This window comes from Nanorana parkeri, unplaced genomic scaffold (genome assembly GCF_000935625.1).
Source record: "Nanorana parkeri isolate BGI_ZX_2015 unplaced genomic scaffold, ASM93562v1 scaffold910, whole genome shotgun sequence".
Classification (NCBI taxonomy): domain Eukaryota; kingdom Metazoa; phylum Chordata; class Amphibia; order Anura; family Dicroglossidae; genus Nanorana; species Nanorana parkeri.
In genome coordinates, this window is record NW_017307178.1 from 291,554 (window position 1) to 304,963 (window position 13,410).

Below are 13,410 nucleotides of genomic sequence, written 5' to 3' on the forward strand. Positions count from 1 at the left end.
AAGATTTTTCATCCACTGAGGGACACAGTAACCTCAATGAAGGTTTTGAGGTTCAACTTAACCTTTGGAATGCCCAAAAGCAGCCCAACTGAGGGGCAAGCAACATAGCAATTAAATACTAACAGGCCAAAGAAAACAACAGTGAACTGGGGACTGCATTCAGCTCAAACAGCTGCCTAAAGGGCCTTAAAGCTGGCATCAGATACCGCTGCCACGTCCACTTGATAGGATTTCAGAAAACCTGTGAACATAAGACCAGGTAGCAGCCTGACAAATCTGGGGAACAGTTGCATGATGCTGAAAAGCCCAAGGAACACTCACCAATCTAGTAGAGTGCACCATGACAAAAAAAAGGTGGAACTTAATCCTTGAGACCATATGCTTGGATGATGGTCTGCTTGAGCCACTTACAGATGGTGGAACAAGAAGCTGGTGCACCCATATGTAGTCCATCTAGGATTACCCAAAATAAATTAATCTTCCTGAAAGACGCAGTGGCTGTGAGATAGTCTCACAGTCTGAACCACGTCCAGACAATAGAGGGAAATTTCCTTTTGGTGAACAGAGGGATGGAAGAACAATGTCCTGGGTGAGGCAGAAAGCAGAAACTACCTTAGGCAAGAAGAAAGTCTAGGTGCTTAACACCACCTTGTCCCAACGCAGAACCAAAAAGGGTTCCTTGTAGGATAAGTTTGCCAGTTCAGACACTCAGCTTGCCGAGCTGATGGCTACAAGAAACACCACCTTGTGCGTGAAAGTAGAGAGAGGCATGTCTTTAATGAGTTCAAATGGTGGTTCCTGAAGAACAGAAAGAAAAAAAAAAAGATTTAGATGCCAGAGTCACGGGGGACTTGGTGGGGAGAGATTCTTGGGAGACTCGCTGTACAAAGGTCTTAACCACGGGGAATGAATGTAGTAAGAATCTAACAGTCTCTGAAACACTGGTCCAGACCCAGATGCAGAAGAAACTACTGGGGTGCAAGCCCCAAGACTAACACAAGTATGCCTTCCATGCCCAATGATAGACCTTGCAAGAAGAATAATTTTGAGCTTTTAGAATCACAGACTCAGAGATGCCCCTCTCCCTCAGATCCTAGGCATTCACAGGTATAACATTAAATCCAGTGGCAGTGAAGCAAGATGGCAAATCGGTCCTTGGGACAGAAAATCCTAACAATCCAGTACAGCCCTCTGAGTGTCTGCTAAGAGTCTTACCAGTTCTGCGTACCACATCTGCCTGGGCCAGTCTGAAAAGGATCACTGGAAGGCCCTTGCCACAATCTTGTGAAGCAGACAAGGAAGAAGTTTTAGGGGGGAAAAAAGGCATACAGGTGAAACTCGAATAATTAGAATATCATGCAAAAGTAATTGCAGTAAGTGCTGCAAAAGGGGCCCAAACCAAGTACTGAGTACATATGCATGCTTGTACTTTTCAGAGGTCCGATATTGTTCTATGTACAATCCTTGTTTTATTGATTGCATGTAATAATCTACTTTTTTGAGGTTGTGGATTTGGGGTTCTTGGGGTTTTCATGAGCTGTAAGCCATAATCATCACAATTATGACTAATCACGGCTTGAATTATCTTGCTTTGCATGTAATGAGTCTATCTCATATATTAGTTTCACCTTTTAAGTTGCATTAGTGAAATAAATGAACTTTGCACGATATTCTAATTATTCGAGTTTCACCTGTAGATCAGGGTGTGCTGCGCCTACAGAGCCACAAAAGCCTGCACTGTTTCCGTTAAAGAGAGACAAACTTTTCTAGTTCGGTTCTGAACCTGGGAATTCACATGTGGCTTCCCCCCCACCTATGATACAGGCTCTGGAACAAGTTTGCGGGGGACAAACAGCTTGTTCACATTGAGAAATGGAAAAAACATATCTAGAATCAGACACGTTACAACCGCATGGCTGTAAGGAAACCTATAGGCTCAAGGTAAGAGGCAAGGTACTCCTGAAACCCAGACAGGTTTTTGCAGGTGAGGGTTCAGGAAGGCGTTGCATCTGAGAGGAAGTACATGTGATTTCCAGCTACATTCATTCCCCGTGGTTGTCTTCTGGCAAGCAAAAGAAAAACTACAATTTCTCTAACACACAGTAGGTTGGACTCAAATTCCCCTGTACTGTGAGTAGCTGGAAAGGACTGTGAATAACCACATGCTCTAAGCTGCTACTCAGGACTGATCACTTATGTAGGAGAATGGGTCTAAACCGATCGATCGATCGATCGATAGATAGAAAACATTATTTTTTTTGCTTCTCAGACATGGCTGCTGGAGCGATTTTCCAACTATCTTCATTGTTTACAAAGGTGAAAATATTTTTGTAGTATAAACATGTGTCTGCCATAGTATGTACACAAATAAGTGGAAAAATACAAGTGCAAAAAGTACCTAAAATTATCTTTCATTTATTCAGATTTGTTTTGTCTCCAGTTAGTAAAAGAAAGATGTGCCTCTTTTTATACATATATACAAATTAGATATAAAAATAGACAACACATTGTAAAGAGGAAAAGAAGAAAAGGCTTTGCATTGCTTAGATTCCCGCTGTTGTGTATGTACACACACTTGTGATATGCTTGTCTGAAATGTATGTGTGCAAATCAATGCAGAGTTTTATCTTTACACTTTGTTGCAGGTCCTATCTGCAGCAAAAGGGTTTGAAGCCATCAAAAGTTCACAGAGAAATTGGCATCTAATGCAGAGGTTCGAATTCTTAATCTCTGGGTAAGACTGAAATGAAGAGCAATAATTCTGCATATGTGAAAAGGAGGTAGGAGGCATCAGCAAATAACCACATCCAGAATAAAGTGTCTCTCAGTGAAACCAAGCAGTTTTGCTCCTGGAAATGCAATCAACCTTTGTATAAAAACCCAACATGTGACTGAGGTTTACGTTGATGAACACAGCAGTATGAATATATGGCCTTCAAAGAGTTGAACAAATAAACAAAGGATGAGCCTCTGGATTCTTAACTTTTTTAAGAGATCTTAAAGTTTGACAAGTTGGAAGCCTCTTGCAAAATAGCTGCTAATATATCTTCAATCCTGTAATCGGGGAAGGTAAGAAATAAATTGAAAAGCAGCGACTGCATTACGGATGAGCTTACGACAGCACTGTACCTGCTACAAGTCTATTGATTTCAAGCCAGGGATTCTCACTGAGATCCTATATCCAGAACTGGTGCCAGGCACATGAAATGCTTCTGCAAGGACACTCTATCATGTAAGTTGATGTTTCATCAAAGGTTGCCTTACTTTAAGACAATGGAATTCACAATCTGAGAGTTGTGCACAGACTTAAAGGATGTGTTTGAGGATGTCCTCCTGTAGATCTTTGGCTGTCCATTTTAAAAGACCTTGATCTATAGAACTACCTGGATGAACATGCCCATAGGCTTTAGTACTTTACAGCCCCCCTTGGTTTCCAGTAGATTTACTGTGTCTTCGTGTTGGGGTTTCCGGTGTTAAGCAGAGGGGGTTGTTCATTTTAGAAGTGCCAGATACATTGTTTCCTTTACTTATGGGCGAGGTAACTGGAGAGGAGGTGTTTACTGGGCCAAAGTCTGAAATGCCAGAAGTTCGTAACAGAGAAGACTGAATGGGACTATTTGCTGGTAGACCTGCAAAAAGAGACAATTACACTAATTAAACTAAACAGACAGAATCAAATAGGTTTGCACACTGACTGCACACAATGCTGGCACATACCTTTTGATACATTGTATCCATATGCTGCATAAGCTGCTGCAGTTGCCGCAGCTGCCCCTGCCATTGCCCCTGCAATTGCTGCTGCACTGCCAGCAGTGGATTTGCGACTTCGGGATTTTCCACCTTTTGGGCCACTACCACCAGCCTTGGCTCGATTTCTATTGCGATTTGAGCATCCTCGCCCACCATATTGTGCATCTTGACTGGAAATTCCTATTCAAGAAAGAAAATACAAAGAAAGACCAACGTTTAAAGAATATTACATTTTATTAAGGCAACACAACAAGTTCCATAACTTGTAGTAAAACACTTTTAATAGACTATAGATTTCTTTAATTCTCCCACAGCTTCATTAAAGAGCTTCATTAAATGAAGTGAAAATGTGCTGTCTCTCTCTAACAAGCAAAGAGGTAATACAGTCAAGTTCACTACGACAAAGGTGCTTCTAATGTAAACAGCAGCACTAGGTAAGAGACTTGAAACTGCGTACAGCAAGTAATTATCCAATCAAAATTAATTGTAGTTAAAAGTTGACAGCCATTGTTGAAACCTGTAGGGGGGCTGGATTGGTTGTATACGAGGTTATATTTTAATTGCAGGTCGTTCTTATCATGGGTAGCAGGGAGCGCTTGCTAGTTCTGGGGGGTCCTGGGGCAAACTAACTTGATTACAGGAACATAGTAGAAAACCAGGGCAGAGCAAGACCAGAAATCTGAACATAGTGCAGAAACACAGGAGAGCAGCTACAGTGCTTGCAGAATTTTCTAGCAGTATACCATGTTGACAGCTGATGGAAAATGCCTTTTAGTGGGGTGGAGAGACTAGCAACCCCTGGTCTGCCCCAGAGCCATCAGAGATACAGGTGGACTTGCATGGCAGGACAACGACTAGTATGCAACCCACGGGATAACCACATACAGGAACAAAAAGAATGTCAATACACAGCAGGCAGGGTCATAATCAGGAGCAACAGGACACACATACAGACAGGATCAGAAGCTGAAGCCGTTACAGGACATATATTAGGATCAAAAGGGGAAACCATTACAGGTCACATATTAGGATCAAAAGCTGATGTCAATGCACCAGGCTTAACTGGTGAGGGTGGAACCTCTAAATAGCCACAAACACAGAATAGATGAGACACAGGTATAAGTGAATAACAGCACAGAATGACATTAAAGGAGACGACACACCAGACTTGTGGCAGTTCTATCTTACTTTGTATTTTCTTGTTGGTTTCTTTTTATCTTTTTTTTGGTATAACAAAATAGGAAGAATATAATTTTTTTTTTTAAAACCTTCATTTAGTTTAATATATTGAGTGACTTTATAAGTCCTCTTTTGGAAAGTTAAAATTAACGAGAAAAAGAAAATGGAACAGATTTGACCTGTGAGGCATTGTAAATACAATGCCTCAAAGGTCAATACATTCAACAAAAAATGTTGAATGAAAGGATTTTTAGTATTTGGAATCAATAGAGTATGCTGACAGGCGAATTTGAGAGGAACTCTTTACTGAAACAAAGATTCCTCCATAAAAATGTCGGTGTTCTCAGACATTTATTGAGCTTTGGCAAATAAAGCTTTTTCTGCCTTGAACTGTCGGGTCTCTCTCTCTCTCTCTCTCTACTTTTTAATTGTAGCAAGAAGCCAAACACAAGAGATTGGTTAGATGCCCAGCATTACAGATATCTGGGCACTGCTTATGACTTTTGCTCAATTTTCAGTCCATCTCAATTAGATTGTCTTTAAAAAAACATTTCAAGCAAATCTTTTTTTCTTTTTTGTATTGTAATAATTGCCTACAAATGTATCAAGCATGTTGGGTAATTGATCCATTTGGAGAAGGCCAGAATGTGCTAACATGAGGGTAAGAAGATTATGAATCCCTGTTTTTTATGCATTATTGCAAAAAGAAAATCTTTAGTATAAAGCATCTCCCTCTAGTGGTCAAGGAATTGTGTTTTAAAAAATAGAAATGGGCATATTACTCAGTATTCTTAACGAATGCCACTCCTCATTGTTATTCATGAAATAAATGACCTGTTAGGTTATATATCTTAGCAAAACTAAAAATGACAACAAACTAAAAAAAACAGCATTTGATAAAACACATGACCTTAGCCTGAAAGATTGACCCAAATATTTAATACTCACCATTAAGTGTGTCTGAGACTGAACCAGTAATGGATGCTGGAGAGTTTGTCCCTCTGGATTGTTGCGCTGAAGAGGAAGGGTCATCCACTATCACCAGCATGTCATTACTGCTCTCATCCATTGCAATTGATCCTGCGTGGAGTTCACTGCTGATGGATATCTAGTAATCGAAAAAGTACACAAACAGTACTTTACTAGTACTATGCTTTTTTACACTAGAAGTACTAATCAATCTGCACCACTAGTGCGTGTGATTAGTAAATCAGACCTATAATATACACAGAAAACACATTAACAATGATTAACAAACTATCCTGGAGCTGAATGGTTCCATTTGTTCCCAGGATCATCCTTGTTTATGTGTGCATGAAGCTATCACAATATGGTTAGGTATTGTATAAAGAAAACATGGGAAAGAACTGGCCATTTTGCTGGCACACATTACTCCGCTGCTTCCAATGCCATGCTAAGAAAAATACCACGTATAAGGTTTAGCTACACATGACAACAGTCCTATAAAATTATAATTCTTGTTTCACACACCATGAGCACTTTATATTTTATGGTACATTTGTCAATAAGCATTCTCTTATTATAAAATTCTCCATGGTACTCTGAATTTAAACACTAACCAGGGCTACAATAAATGGAAGATTTCCCTGATATATCTAGTTTATCGCTTATTTTTTTCTAATTGATATACCAATCAGATGAGAACCCAAGGGTGATAATGGTTTATTCTAACCCTCACTTCTGCCATTATTCCACACTTCGCTTGAATGTGAAAGCACACATATTGATGCTATTTTGCTGAACTACACTGACCTCGCTGAAGGGGCTTGGCATTGCAGAATCCACACTGATGAAGGAATCTTCTCCATCAGCAGACAGGTTTGAGTTATCAGCGGAGGGAACGAAAGGGATGACCAGATTAACTCCATCTTTCTTCTTTCTTCCATCCGTGTCATCTTCTTTCTTCTTCTGGAAGTGCATACATAAGAGAGCTGAAATGCAACTCTATTACCAGGAAAGTAATCTGCTATATATTTACTATGGTGATCATACGAAGAGAAACATTGAAGTGATAATTTACCTCAATCAACACAAAACAACACATGCCATCACGATAGTAAGAGAACAATAAAAAAATACCTTTTCTGCATACTTTTCCCTTTTCCGTTTGCGCTCTTTCACTTTGTTAGTCTCTTCTTGCTGCCTCTTCTCATCTTGCCTCTGGCGTACTGAAAACAGAACATACAGTTTCGGTAACTGCTTACATATCAATCAGATTCACAACTGATTTATCTCTCATCGCATCTCTTGAGTTATTTTTCACAATAGCCTAAAGACCACTTGTACATCTTAACTACTTTAGTCCCAGGTGGCATTTAAACAAAGCACAGGTTTAGCAGTTATCTGTTCCATGCAGCACCATTTAAAATGGCACCTGGTTTCAGTGGCTGTGGTGGGTATCAGGGAGGTGGGGGTTTTTGCTGGAACAATACGCTGCCAATTATGGGCACCATCTAGCACTAAGCCCAAATGCTGAACTGATCAGGTCCAAAGCTTGTGATTCTGCTGCAGAGTCTCAATAATACAGCTTCACAGCAGCACAGTGGAACACAAGGCTTTTGCATTGTGCTTAAATGGAAAAGCCCTGGCATCATTTGTAAAGTCATGTAAGCCCAGAAGCCATAAATAAAGGAGAGCTGAACAAGATCTGCCCTGATATTCCCTGCAGCAGCAGCAGTAGATTCAATAGTAATCTATTGCATGCTTTTCGGATATAGCAAAACAAATTGCTATTATAACCTGTGAAAATGTACCAGTCGTGCCAATTTCTGTCTGCCAAACCCGGCTTGATCTCATCTTACCTTTACTCTAACAACTCACACAAACAGATTATTTTTTCCTGCGTGTTATAACATAAGTTGAAAGGGGAAAAAACCTCCCAAAATGAAAGTGTACTATGACTTTGAACTTTATCACACTTATGTAATATCCTCTTACTCAGAAGGCTTTGTTGAACATATTTTTTAGAATATATAAAGCTGCATAAATAACATAAAAGCTCGATTAGGAGCAATTACAGGAAAATTTATTTTTCTCTATTTTTTATATATTTTCTCAACCTTACTACATTTTGGAACAAAAAATATATGTATGCAAATCCGTTATCAAATGAACTCCCTATCAGTCCTAAAAACATAACAGTATATGTATCCAAATCTGCTACCAAATTAACATCCTATCTGTCCAGAAAAAAAAAACACAAAAAGAATGCTTTGGAACTGAAAGGTTGAAAGAGAGGAAAAGGCACCGAGACTCAAGTGGTTAAGCAGAAACCCCTCATTTACATACATTTCTTCTCTAGCTCTTCGTCATCCAGTAGCAGGCCGACCACCTCTTTTGGTTTAAGAGTGTCGGGTTTAAAATTCCCTCCAGAAATTACCACTCGTTGGATCTGCAAAATAAGATAGACAGATCACTAGTAATTGGGAAGAAAAGAAGAATAATGTTGCTTCAAGAAATAGGTATTCATTCTCAAAAAACAATTCAAACAAGAAAGAGAAGCTTTCCCATATAAAAAAAAAAGATTCTGTCCAATAATGCCGCTACATGCACTTCATGATCAGCTGCATACCCAAACAAATTCACCAAACTGTGGTAGAATATAGGTTATACAGCATTACAATCCAATTGTACAATCTCTGTGCAACCCCCATTAAATTTGCCAAAAAAAAACATGTGTGCAATCAATGGTCTACCGAAAATTGTCTTATTTAATTATATGAAATCATGGATTCCCTCAGAAAACAGTTATTTGTAGACATGTGCACTGCCAAAAAATTTGTTTAGTTTCGTTTCGTTTTAAATTCGGATTTGTGTTATTTCGTTTTTCGGGATTCGGGTGTGAAAGTCAATTCGGATACGGACGAAATTTGGTAGCGGTAGTTCGAACGTTCGTTTCGTTTTCTGTTCTTATTAGTTTCTTATTCGTTTCTTATTCGTTTCGTTCGTTCGTTTGCAGCAAAATGACATTTGAGGGGGGAAAAATATTTTTCTCCTTCTCTAATGTCACTTTGCTCCAACGAACTAAACGAATAAGAAACTAATAAGAACAGAAAACGAAACGAACGTTCGAACTACCGCTACCGAATTTCGGAAATGGAAATTCGGATTCGTTTGCATTCATTATGTCTGTAATTCGGAAACATCCGAATGTCCGAATTTCCGAAAATTCGTCCGAATTTCGATTCGGAGCGAAACGAATCGCACATATCTAGTTATTTGTAAATCTAAAGGAGATCATACAATTATATTGTAATAGTTATGGTCACACTAAAAGACATCTGCCTTTTTTTTTTTTAGCCTACATATCTGAGGTCATCAATGCTGCAGACCTCTAGTGCTCTAGCAAACCTCTTATGTAATAGAAAAACCCTATAGTAAAAAGACACTAGAACAATTCTGTTAATGTATAAAACTTCCACTCAGAGTAGAAGGGGATTCTGCCATCATTTTTGGTTTAATCCCCTTGCTGCCAAACAAAATTACCTCTGTAAGGTTTTATATGAAATTTGACTTCTGAGGAAAACATATCTCAAGGACATAATCAGAGCCAAACTTCGAGGGCTTCTAATTCTCACCTCACTCTTCTCTTTTGCTCTTTGAAGGATACGTTCCTCTATTGTGCCCTTACATATCAGTCTGTAAACAGTGACTTGCTTGGTCTGACCCAGGCGATGAGCTCGGTCCATAGCCTGCTGATCTACAGTTGGGTTCCAGTCACTATCATAGAAGATAACCTAAAAAATGGTAAATACGACAAGTACAATAAATTAAAGGATAATGTAATGATTTTTGGTTAATATTCCTTTAATGTTTAAAGGGCAAAATATCTTATATTTACTTTTATATTGTAAAATCTTTTATTTAAAAAAAGAAAACAGTGATACACTTTTTGAATTTTCTATTCTGAACATTCTGTATGACAAATCACAGTATAACGCTCACGTAGGTGCTGAAATGGCCAACGGATGGTTACATACAACTACCAGAAGTAGTAAGGTCACCAGCATACTGATATCCGCTTTATCGATCCATCTTTTATTGACGTTCAGATAAATATGGTGTCACAAGCAATCGCGATGTTTCGGAACCATATGCGGTGGTAGTACATGCAATACATGGTAGTGCTTTACCTTTCATTGCAGTGTGCTGCAACACCAGTACGTTGCTTTAGTGTGTTGGGGTGCTATTCAATATGAATGGCACCACAAAGCACTGATGGAAGCATGGTACAGTGACATGTGTTGCAGTAACACGTTCAGTGCTGTAAACAGGACTTTTACTGGGCCATTTGAAAACATTTACATAAAATATAACACATTTACCTGACTTAAAGTGAACCTGTGGCCAAACTTTGGACATTGAAAGATTTATGTTTTCTTTACAATTATTTAATAAGCTTTAAAATAAGCCATCGCTGATCTATGTAGCTGCAGGTACTGTGGATCAAGTCACCCTAAAACTTCACAGCAGAAGTACTGCTTCAAGTTGCTCCCCCCTCTCAACAGTTATGTGTCAGTCTTCCAATATCTAATCTAAACACAAAGCAGAAGCTCTGAAAGAGAAGTGCAGGGTGACCTGAGCCGCTAAGAAAAGGAATTAAATGACTCCAGTGCTCCTGCTGTAAACTTGGAAGACAAATTTCTCCACAGTTCCTGCAACTATATAGTAATTAATCATTTCAGTGACCCAATTGTATAACAATCACATTTATATTTACTTATTGAATCTGCACATGATTGGGCATTCAAAGTTAAGTGGAATTTGCTTTTCACAAAATTGAATAAATGGATTGAGTATTCACTCAATGTATTCATTGAAGATTCTCTGCTCCTATGGTAAATCAGCCTCCCCATCTTCAGAGTTCCCAAAAGTATATAAGTGGGTGACTGAGATCCTATCTGGCATTTATCCGTAAGAAAGACATCACTTTTAGGTGTAGTGAATAATTTTTGATAAAGTGCTAACACGCATGCAGGTTTCTAAATCGAATGCGTGCTTACCGTATCAGCAGCTGTAAGGTTAATACCAAGCCCTCCAGCTCTAGTACTTAGCAGGAAAACAAATATGTCAGTCCTACAGAAAAAGAGAAATAACCTTTAGCAAAATGGGATGGCACACAAATAAATGCTGACAGACCATGCTGATACTGAACTGAATTTGTATTTTCCCTCTATACTCAAAATCATCATTGCTTGCTCCATGTAAGTGTAAACTCTTTAGACTTCTAATGCAGCCGGTAACAAATGGTATCATATCTGGACCATTCAAAAATAATGGTGTACTATGAGCACAAGCTAATCTGCCAGATAGTTGGCAAAGCATATGTACAACAGAAGCCAATACATTTTTTATTCTTTGCTTTAGTTATCCTTTAACAGTAAGCACAAGGACATGTTTTCTTGATTAATTGCCTCTTTTCTGTTAAAAACCTGTCAAACCTTCTAGCATTGAGGAACATTTCTGACAGTCAGGTTTAAAGGAGAACTATGGGGTTAGGGCTTTTCCCCATAGTTCTCAGAAGAGTAACAGGAGGACACAAACTAGCGTCCTCCCGTTACCCAAAGCGCGAGAGTGACAGCTGGCTCTGCCTATCTAGAGGCAGAGCCAGCTGTAACCGCCCACTCCCCTGCCCGTTCCGCCAGTCAGCGCTGGAGGATTGGAGCGGGAGGGGGGAATCCAGTCCCTCCCCTGTCACGGCTCTCTGCCGTGACAGGATCGAGAAGTGAGCGAGCGATGGGATGTGTTCGCTCACTTCCCGATCTACTGAGCCGACCTGTGACAGTCTCATTGGCACAGGTCGGCTAGAACTATGAAGATGAGTGAAAAGCACTCACCTCATAGTTCTCCTTTAAAGCTCAAATGGTAACTGTACGTTGAAAAAAGAAGACTAAGAAAGCCCCAGGCAGAAGTGGGCTGTCTTATAAATGTGCTCATCCTGTAATAATGCTAAGCTGAGTCTGCAAGCTGGGTAGAATACAAAACAAAAACCTGGAAATTTTCTCCCTCCTGGATCATGGTTATGATCCCTTGGGAGATTAGCTGCTCTTTGATGGGGTGTGGGCACCCCATCAAAGCATGCTCACAAGCCACTGAAGCTGCACAAACACAGGATCCAGTGCCTGCAATGATACATTGTAGGGGGTTTGGTCCCCCAGGGCAAAACTGAGGAGTAACCAATCCAGAAGCTGCAAAAAAAAGGCCACAGTGAACCTGTAGCAATTGAAGAACCATGCTAGAAGGAACAAAATGTCTTGATAAAAAGTAAAAAGATTTGGCTTCTCTCAAAGCAGTGGGAGAATGTCTGTTCCCCAAAGGACAATAGCAAAAAAACACCAGAACCATGCGCAGAGCAAAAGGGTTTGTACTGCACAGTCTTTGCATATCTACTTTGCCAGTATCCAATTTTCTGGTGGCAGAATAACCCAATGTTCAGATTATTACCCTGTAATATGTGAATACAAAATATTTTTTTTATTTGCTTACCTGCTCTGAAAATCAGCCACCATGTCCCTTCTCTCTGAGATCTTTGATGAGCCATCTAGCCGCATGTATGTGTGTTTCCTATACACCATATACTCCTGTGAAAACAAAATGTGTTAACAAAATACACATGATGTAACTACAAAAACCCACCTTGAGTATATATGTCTATACCCCAATTGTGATTGGCTTCCCTTAGAGTGTGTAAAAGAAGAATGAGGTGGCATGAAGGGTTCAATCAAAGCCACGGGGAGCATGTCAAACACACAGGTGTTTTTCTACATTGTGCAGTCTGCCATTTAGGCATCATCAGCTTAGCTCTTGTTACCGCGCTGAAGCTGTGCGAAAGAGGTAGAGAGGATCACTGAGCACCTGTGTACACATGCTGTCAAAAAGTAGATACATTTTGTCCCCAGAGGTGTAAACTACACAGTATTGTATACTACCTCTAGTAAATCAATCATCCGAGTCATCTGTGAGTAAATAAGCACTCTGTGTCCTTGGGACTTGAGACGTGTTAGCAGCAGGTCCAGTGCATACAGCTTTCCACTGTCTGTGATCAGACTCTCCTTGTCTGGAATATATCATTTAAGATAAGAATAATTCATTATTGTTCATCATAGACTGACCCCCCTGAAAAGCATACAGTCATAAATGTATCCATGTCACTTGTATACCTTTAATCCTACTATAGATGAAGTAATAGCACAATGAATTACACTCATTTGCATAACTGTATTCTTTAATATCAGTAGTAGTACATTTGCTCATTATGGATGTAATATGAGAATTTGAAAACTATTGTTATCCAAGATCCCATTTTACTTTGCCCTGTATATAAAACAACATACAATAAAAGTTTAAAGTGTATTTCCCCTTTTGCTGCCAAATTGGGATAACACCTATTTATTATTTGTTACATGTTAAAATAAAAATGACTGCTTACATACTGTATTTCATGCTCTGTTCCCAAAAATG

The 13,410-nt window shown here is 39.4% G+C and overlaps 1 protein-coding gene across 2 annotated transcripts in view; it reads right to left on the reverse strand.

Annotated features, from left to right (window-relative positions):
* Nucleotides 1-2,395: 2,395 nt before the first annotated feature.
* INO80 (INO80 complex subunit) overlaps nt 2,396-13,410 on the reverse strand; it is a 74,969-nt gene continuing 63,954 nt past the window's right edge. The window contains exons 27-36 of one of the 2 annotated variants that reach the window (XM_018566046.1): nt 12,879-13,006; nt 12,436-12,530; nt 10,953-11,025; nt 9,528-9,686; nt 8,239-8,341; nt 7,030-7,118; nt 6,703-6,858; nt 5,878-6,037; nt 3,718-3,930; nt 2,396-3,629 (exon numbers count right to left, since the gene is read on the reverse strand). In XM_018566046.1, coding sequence (XP_018421548.1) covers nt 3,415-3,629; nt 3,718-3,930; nt 5,878-6,037; nt 6,703-6,858; nt 7,030-7,118; nt 8,239-8,341; nt 9,528-9,686; nt 10,953-11,025; nt 12,436-12,530; nt 12,879-13,006 — 1,391 coding nt within the window. In that variant the 3' untranslated portion in view covers nt 2,396-3,414. Of the gene's footprint in view, nt 3,633-3,717; nt 3,931-5,877; nt 6,038-6,702; nt 6,859-7,029; nt 7,119-8,238; nt 8,342-9,527; nt 9,687-10,952; nt 11,026-12,435; nt 12,531-12,878; nt 13,007-13,410 lie in introns of both variants that reach the window. The other variant, XM_018566045.1, reaches the window with a different exon arrangement.